General features: G+C 42.8%; 2 protein-coding genes across 5 annotated transcripts in view; one reads left to right on the top strand and one right to left on the bottom strand.

The window, feature by feature from the left end:
* LOC135090559 (polypeptide N-acetylgalactosaminyltransferase 1-like) overlaps positions 1-10,070 on the top strand; it is a 24,162-nt gene extending 14,092 nt beyond the window's left edge. The window contains exons 2-12 of the mRNA XM_063987413.1: positions 1-8; positions 468-580; positions 1,171-1,351; positions 2,467-2,647; positions 3,354-3,510; positions 4,083-4,293; positions 4,820-4,937; positions 5,341-5,527; positions 7,747-7,889; positions 8,481-8,622; positions 9,196-10,070. The exon at positions 1-8 is cut by the window's left edge and continues 127 nt beyond it. Of these exons, the coding sequence (XP_063843483.1) occupies positions 1-8; positions 468-580; positions 1,171-1,351; positions 2,467-2,647; positions 3,354-3,510; positions 4,083-4,293; positions 4,820-4,937; positions 5,341-5,527; positions 7,747-7,889; positions 8,481-8,622; positions 9,196-9,464 (1,710 nt within the window). The 3' untranslated portion in view covers positions 9,465-10,070. The remainder of the gene's footprint in view (positions 9-467; positions 581-1,170; positions 1,352-2,466; positions 2,648-3,353; positions 3,511-4,082; positions 4,294-4,819; positions 4,938-5,340; positions 5,528-7,746; positions 7,890-8,480; positions 8,623-9,195) is intronic.
* Positions 10,063-15,000, bottom strand: part of LOC135090557 (uncharacterized) — a 37,963-nt gene continuing 33,025 nt past the window's right edge. For all 4 annotated transcript variants that reach the window (XM_063987410.1, XM_063987412.1, XM_063987409.1 and 1 more), the window contains 9 exons: positions 14,831-14,922; positions 14,167-14,335; positions 13,488-13,630; positions 13,097-13,269; positions 12,593-12,750; positions 11,766-11,998; positions 11,171-11,426; positions 10,791-10,870; positions 10,063-10,452 (listed from right to left, as the gene is read on the bottom strand). In XM_063987410.1, the coding sequence (XP_063843480.1) occupies positions 10,264-10,452; positions 10,791-10,870; positions 11,171-11,426; positions 11,766-11,998; positions 12,593-12,750; positions 13,097-13,269; positions 13,488-13,630; positions 14,167-14,335; positions 14,831-14,922 (1,493 nt within the window). In that variant the 3' untranslated portion in view covers positions 10,063-10,263. The remainder of the gene's footprint in view (positions 10,453-10,790; positions 10,871-11,170; positions 11,427-11,765; positions 11,999-12,592; positions 12,751-13,096; positions 13,270-13,487; positions 13,631-14,166; positions 14,336-14,830; positions 14,923-15,000) is intronic.

The following is a 15,000-nucleotide window of genomic DNA, read 5'->3' as shown; positions in this document are numbered from 1 at the left end:
CCCTTGAAGTGAGTATGTGTGTGTGTGTGTGTGTGTGTGTGTGTGTGTTTCACGATTCATTACTTGCTCTTTCTCTGTCTCTCTCTCTCTTTCTCGGTCTCTCTGTTCTTTCTTCTCTTTCTTATCTTTGTGTTTGTGCTTCTTTCTTTCTGTCTCTCTTCTTTCTCTTTCTCTTTCTTTTTTCTTCTCATTTTCCTCTGGTCAGAATGCAGTTATCTTTTATTTTATCCATTTTTCTTTTTGTATCATGTTGGATTATTTTGTTTTCCAGGATGTTCATTTATCACTCGATCACCAATTATTTTCCCTCCCCCTTCGGCACTTTGGCAATAAACTCAACCAATTAGTCAATCAGTCAGTTAGTCAGTCACCCAGTTAGTCAGCCAGTCAATCTATCTATCTATCTATCTATCTATTTATCTATTCCTCAGTCACCAATTTTTTTCCCTCCTTCTGCGCCTCCTAAGGTCTCGCCACCGTAACCAGGAGGAATACATAGACAAACGAGGCATTCACGTGGTGGTCGGTCACTACATGGGAGACGATATCCCAGGCAAGACAACTCCGAACCTGACAGACGGTAAGGAGCATGGGAGAGATTGAAGAGGGCACCTGGGAGTGAATCTTGAAGGTGCAAGGGAGTGTTTGTGTGGTTGTAAGGAGTGGTGTTGGGATACAGTGAGGGAGCATAAGAATAAGAGTAGCTGGGAGTGAAAATATAGGGAAGGGTGTATGTTTTAGAGGTTGCAGGGAGAAAAATGAGGCTAAAGGGAGAGTAGCATTATAAGGAAAGGTATGAGGAAGGGAGTGCAAGGGAGAGAGTGAGAGTAGGTGTGTTTGTGTGTTTTGAAGCTACAAGGAAGTGAGTGTTTGGAACTCTGCGTAGGGGAGAGCGAGAGGGAAGCTTAGAGGAAGTGAAGGAAGGTGCAATGGCTCAGACAGGAAGGAGGAAGGCTAGGAGGAGGAAGACTATGGGTAACTGAACCGAGTGACTGTACATCCTCCGCCCTTCCCAGCAAACTTTAGTGGCAGATTAAAGATCCCATGAATTAAACACCCATTAGGGAAGTTAAGGAGCGAGGTAACGAGGGAAAATTAACACTACCTTACGTATCAGTGACTAAGGTTCACGTTGCACGCCTCACGCTCTCCACCTGTTATCTCCCGCAGAAATCCTCAACACAAATGGTTACTCACCGGATCCGAAGGCTGGGGCGTTGGGGAGCCCGGTTGAAATTCCCACCTGGGATTCGGCTCGCATGCAGAAGCTGTATCATATTAACCGGTTCAACCTCCTCGCCTCTGACCGCATCCCAGTTAACCGCACGCTGCCAGACATCCGGAAGAAGAAGTAAGGGTGAAGGGGAGGTGGTGGTGGGAACTGTAGGGGAGGAAGAGGAGAAGGAAGGTGATGGGAATTATTTAAGAGAAGAAATGAGAGAAAGATAGGAGAGTTTAGGACTAGAGGCAAGGAATAAAAGAACTAGTGATGTTAAGAGACCAGGAGAGGTGTTGGGAAATGTATTAGAGCGAAGAAATAAGATAAAGAGAATAGATTTTACCAGTGGAAGTAAGGAAGATTATTGGAACTGTATTAAAGGAAGGAATGAGAGAGAGAGAGAGAGAGAGAGAGAGAGAGAGAGAGAGAGAGAGAGAGAGAGAGAGAGAGAGAGAGTTAGTTTAGGAGAGGAAGCAAGGGAGGTGAAGGGAGCAGCATTTAAAAGGAGAAAGGAAGAGAGATATTGAGAATTTATGGAGTTTATAGAATATAGACGGTAAGGGGCGCTGGTGTAAGACAGGAGGAGAACTAGCAAAGGAACTGAGAACACAAAAACCCTTAAAATGACTTAGGAATTGAAAGGAGAAGAGCAACTAACGAAATAGATAACGAAATAGCCAAAAAATGATGAGTTGTCTGGAAGGGGGACTCAACTAAGCTAAAGAAAACGAGAATTAAGTAAAGGAAAGGTGAAAGAGAATTCTACCAATGCGTGGGAGAGAGGAGAGGACACTGGACAGAAGGGAGAGAAGGTAGAGGAGACCCGTGGGAGTGATGGAGAAGCTGCGGAGGTAAAAAATGGGTGATGAAAGGGCGCCAGGGAAATATTTTTGAGGTGAGAGAAGTAACAGTGGATAGTTGTGGAGATGAATGAGCGTTGAAGATGAGGAACTGAAAATTATTACGCACAGTCCAAGTTTTATGAGGGCGATGAAAAATAACAAACTCCAAGGTGCGTGTGGGAAGAAATACGTTTGGTTGGTGGTAGTAGTAGTAGTAGTAGTAGTAGTAGTAGTAGTAGTGGAATTATTGTCTTATTTGTTACTTTATTATTTACAGTTTATTGATTAGAAAACGATGCAAAAGGAATTGAATATTTTACGAATGTTTTGTGACGATTGTATTCTATCTTCTCCTCCTCCTCCTCCTCCTCCTCCTCCTCCTCCTCCTCCTCCTCCTCCCACAAGGTGCGTGGAGAAGCAGTACCACCTGGATAAGCTTCCCTCCACCTCCGTCATCATTGTCTTCCACAACGAGGCGTGGTCCACTCTGCTGCGCACCGTTCACTCCGTCATCTCCCGCTCCCCGGCAGCCGTCCTGGAGGAGATCCTGCTGGTGGACGACGCCTCGGAGAGAAAGTTCCTCAAGGTGGGAATCCTTCGTTGTTTTTTGCTTCTGTTTTTTTTTTTCTGTTTTTGCTTCACTTACTGTTTTTCTCTCCTTTTTCTTTTTCTTTTCTTATTATTCCACATTTCTCTTCTAGTTCTTCTCTTTATTCCTCTTTTAGTTCCTCAGATTGAGAGTCCTTACTTGGCTTTTGCTTGTTATTTTTCTGTTTTTTGCTTTCTTTTTGTTTTGTTTTATCTCCTTTTCATTTTTTGTATTCCTCTACCTTTCTCTTCTAGCTCTTCTCTTTATTCCTCATTTACTTCCTCAAGGTGAGAGTCGTTTACTGTTTTTTCCTCCTGTTCTCTTCTTTTTTACTTCTCCCTTTCTTTCTTCTCTTCTTTTCTTCCTTCCTAGTTCCTCAAGGTGGGAGTTTTTCCCTGTTCTTTCATCCTGTTTGTCTCTGCTTTTGTTTTTCCCCCCTTTTCTCTTCCCATTCTTTCCTCAAGGTGGTAGTTATTCCTTGTTTCCTCGTCCTGTTTCTCTGTTTTTGCTTCTTCTGTTCTCTTCAAGTTCTCTTTTTGTCCTTCTGGTTCCTCAAGGTGGGAATCCTGCTTTGTTTCCTAGTTCCATATCTTCCTGCTTTTGGTCTTCCTATTTTCCTTATTAGTCCTCCTCCTCCTCTTGCTTTTCCTTTTTAAGCGTAAACTTATCCATTCTCACCTGTCTTTCCCATTCTCATCTGTAGGAGCCGCTGGAGGAGTACGTAGCGAAACTCCCTGTGACTGTGCGCGTCCTTCGCTCCCCAACGCGGACAGGATTGATAAGGGCGAGGCTGATGGGCGCTCAGGAGGCGAAGGGTACCGTGCTCACCTTCCTGGATGCTCACTGCGAGGCCACGGCAGGTGAGGTGCAGAGAAATAGTGATGGAATGTTCTTTGTTTTTATGTCTGAGTTTGCATGATTAGTTTTGTGTTCTGGGTCTTTTTTTCTCCATTTTCTTTGATGGTTAGAGGATAATTAAGTCTGTCTGTGGTTTAAATGGATTTGTTTTTTTAGATTTTGCTTTTTGTTTCCTCTATTTTTTTTATCATTTTTTTTGTCTAAGTCTTCATTTGTGGTTATTTTCACGTTCAGTCTTTTATTTTTTTATTTGTTATTTTCTTTTATGGGTGGGAAGGAATCCTCATTTGTGATTTACAAGATTTATATGTAGGTATATTTATTCATTTCTACTTTCTGGCTTTCATTTCTTTATCTTTTCGCTCTTTCTGTAACGATTAGAGCAGTTTACAGTCCTATCAGTCACTTAAATGGATGTATGTTAATGAAATTCTACCTTTTACCTTCCCTTACTCTATTTCTCTAAGTTCTAGGACGATTGGACCAGTTTTCAGTCTTTATCTATCACTTGCATGGATATTTTCAATCAAATCTACTCTCTAATCAGTCCTGTCGCCGCCTCTGCTTTCCCTAGGATGGTTGGAGCCACTATTGTCACGCATCGCCGAGGATAGAACCCGCGTGGTGTGTCCCATTATAGACATCATCCACGAGGACACATTCCAATACGTGCGGTCCTTTGAGCTGCACTGGGGCGCCTTCAACTGGAACCTTCACTTTCGCTGGTACACTCTGGGCCAACACGAGCTGGAGGGGAGGAAGCGAGACATCACCGAGGCATACAGGTGGGTGGCTGTGTAGGAAGGGGGAGGAAGAAAAAAAAGCAAGGGTAGGAGGGAGCGAATGTGTGGGTAGATGAGAAATGTGGAGGAGGAAAAATGATGGAGGGAGAGTGGGAGCAAAGGTGAGTGGACGCCAGATGTTGCTACAAAAGATGAGAGGGAGTGTGGATTATTTAAAGTGGGATGTGATTACGTGATAAGAATATAAGAAAATATAGGAAGCTGCAAGAAGCCACCAGGCCTTCACGTGGCAGTCCCTGTGTAAAACATCCTTGCCTGGTTTTATCTCCACTGATCATCTTCATCCATAAATTTGCCTAATCTCTTAAACTTCCGTATTAACACAGCAACCTGATTACTGAGTCTGTTCCGTTCATGTAAGTAAAGAAGAAAAGTAAAGTGAAGGAAACTCGTATTAATATTCATATATATATAACTAAGACAAAATTACTTATACAGACTCACTTTTTTACTCCCTTTTACTTTTCAGTCAGTCTTATTTATTTCATATTTACCTTCAATCCTACAGGACTCCAGCCATGGCGGGGGGACTCTTCAGTATCCACAAGGACTACTTCTTCCAGCTGGGATCCTACGACAAGAACATGGACGTGTGGGGTGGCGAGAACCTTGAGATGTCCTTCAGGGTGAGTGGGGAAGAGAGAGACACCTGGCAGGCTGGGTGTTGGTGGGGAGTCAGGAGCTGTCTTTGGAATACACTAGGGTCGTCATGAGGTGTCTGGAATATACTGAGGGTTGTTTTAAGTCCAAATGGCATGAAGGTGTACAGAAAAGAACAATTGTCACTGAAATGTCATAATATTTTACTTTCCATAACGTTTTCACACACACACACACACACACACACACACACACACACACACACACAATTAATTGGAAGCTGGAATCACTACCCAGTCGGCTATAAATTAATTACTTGCTAATGGCCGAATGCTCTTTTTTCACACATCACCTATTAGAGAAACCAAACATGGGTCACAGTACTAAACAATAATAAGTGTGTGTCCATGACTGTATTCCCTCCTGCAGGTATGGATGTGCGGGGGATCAGTGGAGATCGCGCCCTGCAGTCACGTGGGTCATGTCTTCAGGAAAAGCTCTCCCTACACCTTCCCGGGGCAGGGGGGCGTGGGAGGCGTCCTGTACCGCAATCTGGCGCGCGTGGCCCTGGTGTGGTTGGATGACTGGTCAGAGTTTTACTTCAAGATCAATTCAGGTGGGTAGAGGAGGAGGAGGAGGAGGAGTTGTTGTTGTTGTTGTTGTTGTTTTCGTTGTTGTTGTAGAAGTAATAGCAGTAGTAATAGTAGTAGTAGTAGTAGTAATAGAAGTAGTAGTAGTAGTAGTAGACTGACGAAAATTGTATAAAGTTTCCAAAATACAAAAAAAATCGTGTAATTTTGCCCCATGTTACTATTATTCTTGTGATAGAAGTAGTAGTAGTAGCAATAGTAGTAGTAGTAGTAGTAGTAGTAGTAGTAGCAGTAGTAGACTGACAAAAAATCTATACACAAATACTAAAACACAAGAAAATCGTTTAGTTCTGCCCAAGTTAAGTCAACATCCAATACCTATTAAGAACACATAGGAAGATCATATTTGCTTGTCCATAAGCACCGTGTACCAGCGAACTACACGTGGGTAATTTAATAGAACACAGAGGGAAAGGAGCGAGAGAGGAGAGGATACTTGAGAAGGAGGAAGGAGAGGAAGAATCTAATGATCAATAATAACCAGAATAGGGAGTAGAAAGATGAGGAAAGGAAGGAATGGAGAGAAGAAATAAATAAGTAAATATGATCTGTAAAAGACAAATGCGAACTTGGAATAAGACGAGGAGAGGAACGAAGAAAAGAGAAGAAAAGAGGAGGAAAGGAACAAGTAAAGAGAGAGGAAATAAAAAGAGAAACATGATCAGTACGAGGCGAATGAGAAGATGGAAGAAGAGAAGAATAAAGAGGGAAAGAAAATAAGAAATAGAAAGATGAGAAAAGGAAGGAACACACAAAAAGAGAGAAGAAACACAAGAGAAACATGACCAGTAAGAGACGAATCAGACATAGGAAGAAGAGAAGAATAAAGAAAGAAACAGAAGAGAAGGAAAAGAAGGAACCGAGAGATAAAGAGAAGAAAGAGGAAGCAAAGCATGGTCACAAATAGACGAATAAGAGGTCACAGAAAAAGGAAAAAAAAGAAAATGAAGAAAGAAAGGAAAAGAAGGAACACTGAGAAAACTACTAGAAAACGGAGCTGGAAGAAAATGGGAAGAAAAAGAAGAAGCAAGGCAAGACGGAAGAAAACGAGATACTGGTCTGGCAGATGGTAAAGGAAGCCGTCAAAGTTTTAATCAAAGGCAGGCTGTTGATTTTTGTTGATAATAGACGGCGCCCTGAGTGAAAATACCCATTGTTGTCTCTTTGGGCGCGCGGTGGAGGGAAAAACTCATCAGGCTATTGAATGAAAGTGCCTTGATATACCCCGTTTAAAAGCAGGGAAGAGGGAGAGGGAGAGAGAGAGGGAGAGGGAGAAAAATAGATAATGTTGATGCTTCTCTTTGTTTTCCCTAATGTATTGTTTTTTCTATTTGTTTTATTGTTTTTTTTTTGTCTTTTTAAGTGTTTTTGTTTGTTTTCGATTGTTTTCATCCGTTTTCTTTGTCTTTCTATCGAGTGAGATAAGATTTCTGAATACAGTCTCTCTCTCTCTCTCTCTCTCTCTCTCTCTCTCTCTCTCTCTCTCTCTCTCTCTCTCTCTCTCTCTCTCTCTCTCGTCCTCCGCAGCACAAGGTTTCATATTTCCCTTTGTTTTACGTTACCTTATCCTCCTCTCTCTCCCTCTCCTTTCTCTCCTTTTTCTTCCTTTCTCTTTGTTGAATTTCTCCCTTCCTCCTTCCCTCCCTCCCTTCCTGCTTATCTGCTTCCATCCTCCTCCTTTTCCTTACTCTCACTTGCTTCCATTCTCTCCTCCCTCGAGTCTTTCCTCTCACTTTTCCTCTCTTTCTCTCACACTTTCTATTTCTCTTATTCTCGTATACGCTCAGTCTTCCGCCGCTTCTCTTTCTCTTTCTCTTTCTCTCCCTGCTTCTTTGTCCTTTCTCCTTGACATCAACGCTCTTACTCTTTCCTTCTTTCTCTAGCATAGTTTCTCTTATCTCTTTTTCTCGCTGTTACTTCTATTTCACTTTATTCCCTTCAGTTAACGCTAATTAACCCTTTCACCGCTAGTCAGCCTTTCTCATCATCATCTTCAACTTCTAAGACTTATTTTTCTTACTACAGCTTCTTAATGACGTACTTCCATGGATTAACAAAAATTAAACTAACCACTAATTATTTTTCTTTCTTTATATCCATCCAAACAATTTACTGCAGTGATCTTAGTGGCTGTAAAAGGATAAGGCGCTATATGACCCCATTGTGGCGTTCTTTACCCTGACAGAGGCGGCGCGGGTGAGGGATGATGTCGCAGTGAGGGACAGACTGATGCTGAGGGACCGTCTGCAGTGCCATGACTTCCAGTGGTACCTTGACAACATCTGGCCCGAGCATTTCTTCCCCACCAAGGACGGATTCTTCGGCAAGGTAATGCTCTCCTTCCTACTCCCTTCCTATTTTTATACTGCTTCATAAGGAGAATCTCAGGACATCTGTGGAGTTAACCTGGTGTCTATTTTGAGTTCTCTTCACTGGTTACCTTTTTAATTTTTTCTTTCTTTTTTGGTGGATAAGTGGGTGGAGAGGTAAAAGTAACGTGTTTTCTTCTATTTTTCTTCCTGCTTCTTTAATAAAACCGTAAGAAAATAAGGGAAGTTACAAGAAGCTATCATGCCTACACGTGGCAGCCCCTTTATGAAACTTATCTATAACTAACTATAACTATTTTCGCACTGACAAACTGGCTCCTGAGTTTATTCCATTTGTCTACCACCCTATTCGAGAACCAGTTCCTTTCTATCTCTTTTGCATCTAACTTTTCAAGCTTGAACCTATTATTTCTTGTTCTTTCCTAGTTACTGATGATGAGAATTTTGCTTAGGTTACTCCTGTTGTACCCCTGTCATGTACTCTATAATCACAAAAATAAATGACTTACTTCTGTCTAACCCTTCTCCTTCTTTCTTGACCAGCAGCTGTTGATATCCTGCATACCTTACGAACTCCTTACTCCTTCAGATCCGTCATGAGGCGCAGGACAAGTGCCTAATCAGACCAGGAGGGCGGTTCGGGGGCAGCGTGCAACCCACAGGCATGGCTACGCTGAAGGAGTGCGTCATTGAGGTGTATCCGCCACAGACCTTCGTGTTTAACAAGAAGGGTGAGGCTGTGAGGCTGTGAGGGGAGCAGGAAGGAGGGAGAGGAATGAAGATTGTAGGAGTGTAAGGAAGACTAACAGAGGGAGGTCAGAGGGACATAGGGAGAGTAAGGGAAAGAAGTGAAGGCTATAGGAATTTAAGGGAGAGAAACAGGAGAGGAAAGGGAAGCACACGAAGAGTAAGGTAGAGTTTGGAGTCACAAAGGAAGAGAGTGGAGGCTGTAGGAGTGTAATGGAGACACACAGAGGGAGGAGGGAAAATACCAAGATGAAAGGAGAGTTTGGTATCTGTATGTCTTTTCTCAAATTTTGGGTGTCGATGGCTATTTCTCACTTAAATCTGGAGTCAAGATAGCTATTTTTCTCTGATCAAAATTTCTTACTTAAATTTGACGTCTGGTAATTTATCACAAGTTTAAAATGTGTATAGCTGGTTTTCACTCAAGTTTGGAGTCCACATGGGTACTTTTTCCTCAAGTATCGAGTCTGGATGATCAGTTTTCACTCACTCAAATCAAAGTCTGTACATCTCACTCTGAACCCATCAGAGTCACAATGCTCCCTTTGGATTCGCAGGCTACATCATGACGGACGAGAGCGTGTGTCTGGACTCCCCGGACTTCGACACGGCAACACATCCTCAGGTCCGCGTGATGGCGTGCAACGAATTCGATAGACAGCGGTGGACTTATGACGAAACCTCGCGCCTGGTCAAGCACATCAAGTCTGGCCTGTGTCTCGACCTCCCGTCCAAGATGAATCCTGATACTCTCTCGCTGAATAAGTGTGACACATCCGCCAAGAATCAGAGGTGGACTTTCCAGCATGAGGAGTGGCTGAGATAATGGCAGGTGGATGAGTGACTCTTGTGATAGTGGACTGGGAGTAAAGAAGTGGGAATATGATGAATTGATGTGGAATAGAATTGAGTGATCGTGGTTTTTGTGATTGTGAAGTGGAAGTAATGGACCTTTCTACACGAGTGGATGACATAATGGTTAATGGGTGGGAGTGACGTGTGATAGAGTGGAAGTAAACGTGACAAAGTGACATGGAATAGAAATTAGTGATAGTTGATGCCATGATAAGAGAGGCAATTAAAGTGTTCTTACCTAATGAAAAAAATAATTAAGATTGAAACTAAGGTTGAAAGTTACACTAATAGAGTCACTGGTGGATTTAAAACTATGTAACTGAGTGATATTTGTCATTGTGTATGTGTAGTGGTGTGTGCAGTGTGTCTGTGTGGTGAGTGTGGTGTGGAGAGATGTAAAGGTGTGTGTGGTATGTAGTGTGTGTGATGGAGATGTGATAACCTCTTGTGGTGTGTTATGTCAGCAAATCAAGATAGGTGAGGTGGTTTCTTCTCACCTGTGTACCTGTGTGTGTAGTGACAGGTGTTTGTTAAGATGAAACATTCCTTTACATAATAAAACTTTATCATAAACTTATTCATAATTTATTTTCTAAAGTATAAACTGTACAAAAAATATACATGATGCAATATACAATAGATGCCCTGTACTCCCTCTCTCTCTCTCTCTCTCTCTCTCTCTCTCTCTCTCTCTCTCTCTCTCTCTCTCTCTCTCTCTCTCTCTCTCTCTCTCTCTCTCTCTCTCTGTCTCTCTCTCTCTCTCTCTCTCTCTAGTCTCTCAGGGACGTCCTTAGAGTTTTAAGAGTATTGGCTGAGTCTTCGGAGTAGGAGACGGTGTAAGGTGACCGGTAACCTCTGCTCAGGGTGAGGCTGGGGGCGCCCTGCTGGACCTCAGTGGCGGGAACCTTCCTCCTCCGTCGAGCAAACACGCACATGATGGCAATTAAGATGATGCAGATCTGTGGCAACAAGAAAGGAATGGTGGTAGGAAGTGTCATATCCTTGCGCTGCCACCACTTGTAACAGGACAACAGGACTCATGAATGGTATTACTAGAGACATGATATTTACACGTTAGTTTCGTGTGGTTTCATCCTCTAACTGCAAATGGCACAAATCGTTATATTTTTAGCAATCCTAACAATCTAGCAATCACTGTGTCTCTCGTCTCGTTGCAGATAAGGAAGCGATGGGGAAACAAGAAAGCAGGCAATAACACACCCCCTAGACTTACACCAGACTATAGCATCAAGCTGAGAAGAAGCTGTAGTAGTCAAAGGTTTAATTTCTGTCTCACCTGCAGGATAACAGCGGACACCACCATAGCAATGAGCACCTCCCGAGATGTACAGACCAGGTTGGCAATGCGGTGGGCTTCTGTGGGAGAATGACAAAGGAATACTGGTGATAATTTTTCTCCCTCACAGAAAATACAGACATTTTTACTAACACTTCCTTCATTTTATGTTGTCCTTATGCTCTCTGTACATCAATTGTTCTCAGATAGAGCGGTAGATACATGGAATAGACTCAGTAATCGGGTTGTTAGTGCCGAACCAATAGGGAGCTATGAAAGAATAGACAAATTTATGGATGGAGATGATTGGTGGAAATACTTGCAACTTCTGATGTTTTATGTTATTCTGTTTATGTTTTGTCCTGTCTCTCCTCCCTTACCTGTCTCCTCCGGTAGCAGCCCAGACTTGAGGGGCTTCACAGTGGTGCTCTCCACTAGAATCTCCTTCTGCAGCGGCATTTCGTGGTAAACATGATCTTCCTCCTCCTCCTCCTCATTGTCCAGCACCTCCACGTCCCTCAGGGTGACCTCTCCCCCAATCAAGGTCAGCTCGCCTCCTAAAGTCACCAGGCCACCCTCGCCCTTCAGGGAACGTCGCTTTCTCTTCCCGTAGGACACGATATTGCCGCACTGGGCCTGGCGAGGGAGGGTGATGGCTTAGTGTGTGTGTGTGTGTGTGTGTGTGTTTATCAGTAATGTACACTTATCACTCATACACTCAATAACACTAGCATTTAATTTCTCTATTGAATAAGAGCCAAAAATATGCTATACTAATAACAAAAAACAAAAATCTACGTAGACTAAACATTAAAAACCTATCTATACCATTAAGGAGACATATTTGTTCTTTCACCGCAAAAAAAAAATAAGTAAACAAATAAACAAAAATACTTCAGAAAACCCAGAAAACACTCAAAATGTCTCACAAGGAGTGGCACTTTATAAAACTCAATAGCACTCAATGGCACTCACAGGCCGGCACTCCTCCAGGCAGAACTGAACGTTGACCTGAAACCTCACAACTTGATCCTCAGAGAACTTAAAGGCCTCGAACTTTCCCTGAAGGCTCCTGGAGTTGGGGATGGGTTGAAGGGACGGGAAGATGGCGGGGTCTGCTGGGCACCCTCGGTCATCCAGCAGCACTATGGAGTCACTGTTGTCGCCGCTACGTGCTACCAGATTCCGCGCCAGGATTCCATACACGCCTGAGGGAGGAATAGGTGCTGTAGGACACGTGAGATTGATACAAGAATGTCCTAGGATGCTGTAGGAAGCTGTAGGAATCTAGATTGATACAAGGGTGTTCCGAGATGATGTAGGAAGCTATAGGACACTTGAGACTGATACAAGAATGTCCTAGGATGCTGTAGGATGCTTTGTGATACCTGAGACTGATATAAGGACTCTTTAGGGTGTTGTAAAATACTTAAGGATACCTGAGGTTAATACAAGGATTCTGCAGGATGCTCTAGGATACTATAGGACACTTAAGATTAGCCACTGAGTTTGTAGGATGGTATACGACATTCTGGGACACTTGGGATTGATACAAGGACTCTGTAGGATGCCATGGGATACTTTAGGACATTATAGAGTGACCTGTGATTATGTAGGATGCTAAATAGAATAGGATATTATATGATGATGCAGAATAATGGTAAGAGGGCGATAATGAACGAAACGAACACAGTCACACGCTCATCCATTCACACAAACTCATTTCTTGATAAGTTTCCTGCTCTCTGAACCTCCCACAGTCTCTCACACCATGTCTCCAATCAGGCTTCAGTCTAACTCACTGTCATCATCGAGATCGAGTCTAAGGTACAGCTCCTCGCCCAGCCTGGCCCCGTTGATGTCATTTCCTTCGCGGTCAACAATACGCAGGCGAATTCTTGGTGACGGAGCAGTGGCGTTGACGATAGCAGTGGCGACCCTTCCTCCGGGAAATGTACTACTGCAGGAGAAATACGGTGCGTTTGAGAGAGATTAAAGGTATAGAGAACGTAAGACTATAGAATAAGGGAAGCTGGAAGAAGCCCCTGTACAGTAAAAAGAAGGACGTGACTGAATGGTGAGGGAAAGGAAGGATGGAAGGGCACGTGGAAGGAGGGAGACTGAAGAGAAAGAAAGGGAAGAGAAGAGAAGGAAGGAGTGAAATTGTGTGTCGTGAGGAGGAGTGAAACGTAGGAACTAAGAGATATTGTGCTTATGGGTGGTTGGGACACACACACACACACACACACACACACTCTCTCTCTCTCTCTCTCTCTCTCTCTCTCTCTCTCTCTCTCTCAACTTACTCGACAATGAAGTTGAATGAATCGCTGACGGTCTGGTTGGCGGCTTGGAAGAGACACAGCAGCTTGATGGCCTTGTCCCCTCGCCTCTGGATGACAGGGTGATGCTGCACTACTATGATGTTGCTGTACACGCCGCTGCCCTCGTCCACCGTGCCGCACTGGGGGTCCCGAAACTGCCCAGGTGAAGGGATTAGGTAATTAGTGAGACAGCAAGGTAAGATAGATGAGATTATTACGTATTTGTTTTCATTTTGTGGTTAAGCTAAAGTGTTATGAATTATCAGTTGCGTAAAACCATGTCTGCGTATATGATTTATTGTAATGTCTTAGCTATCTATTTGTCTGCATGTTTATCTATATGTGTGTCTATAGTGATCAGGATGGTACTTACATTAATCACGAGAGAGGTTTCCGTTCTGGACTTGTCTTGTGATTTGCAGGTATTAGGAAAGTCCTGGGAGAAGAGGCGCCCCTTGAATGGTTCAGGAGTATATAGTTGAACAGTCATGGCGTCCACAGTGCATGACAATCTCACTGAAGTAAAAAAGAAAGGAAAATTATAAACACGAAAACATTGCGTAACAAATGTTTTAGTTTATCCTTAAAAGCATCGTTCTCTCTTATTTGTATCCGTTTTCTAAAAGCTAGGCTTCTATTTAAGCATTATTATTTTTTTTTACGTATTAGGAAATTACAAGCTAAAATTGATTTAAATTTATGTATAAATGAATTATCTACTTCAAAAAATATGTTTATGGAAGCAATAATTGTCCTAATTGTTGTATTTTCTAAAGATGACAAGATAGCGGCATAACGGCAGTTTGGCCCCTGCGGCGGAAAGGGAAAACATGGCGGGTGTTACAAACAATTCCCTAATAATCGCTTTTAATCAGTGAGAGTGACTCCTAGTGATACCTGAACGTACCTGAAACACCTGGCTAGCGCTGCACGAACAATCACTCAAGGTAAGTCAAAATAACTCTGAAATTTTTAATAATAGCATAAATTTTCTGACCCCGGAGGCAATAATGTTTACAACGACACACACACACACACACACACACACTAACAGTCAAGGCAGGTCGTTCTCTGGTAGTATACAACGCCAGGTGAGGGCAGGATGGCAGAAAGGCCCGCTGATGTCATGTCGTCCCCTGAGAGGCGACACACCCCCGCCTGCGCCACCCACGTGTAGGAGCGGCAGTTCATGCTGGCCTCTGCCTCACACGCCTCCTGGCACTGGTGGGGGAGGCGGAGGCAGATAAGTAGATAGATAGATAGATAAATAGATAGATAGATGGCCAGGCAGATAGATAAAAAGATAGGAAGATACGAGGCTAGAGATTAATCTAATTACGAAAGGAGTGAAGTTATTTTAAGGTGTGTGAATCTTAATAGATGGATAGATAAATAGATACATACGAGTAGCTATAGATAGATAATTAACAGGTATATAAATAGACAGATATACGTAGATAGATGAGTCTGTGGGTATATAAACTGATTGAATGAATGTTTTTTTTTTTTTTTTGTGATTCTTAGACGTATATTGTATCAGGAATCTTTTGTTGTTGTTGTTGTTGTTGTTGTTGTTGTTGTTGTTGTTGTTGTTGCTGTCAATATTAATTCTGATATTGTTAATGTTGTTACTATACTACTGCTACTACTACTACTACTACTACTACTACTACTACTACTACTACTACTACTACTACTACTACTACTACTACTTACTTGTTCTGTCGACTCAACGGACAGCTGCAAGTCAGGATGGGAAATATCTTGCTCTTGAAATTCCTCAAATTCGCAGTTTTGTTGTAAAGGAACTGGCGGGGAGAGAAAGAGAGAGGGAGAGGATTAAAAATGAATAACAAAGGCTGGTTTCATAGGATAATTTGAGAGGA

The sequence above is a fragment of the Scylla paramamosain genome, chromosome 35 (assembly GCF_035594125.1).
Source record: "Scylla paramamosain isolate STU-SP2022 chromosome 35, ASM3559412v1, whole genome shotgun sequence".
NCBI classification, from domain to species: Eukaryota; Metazoa; Arthropoda; class Malacostraca; order Decapoda; family Portunidae; genus Scylla; species Scylla paramamosain.
This window is presented reverse-complemented; position numbering and strand designations above follow the sequence as displayed.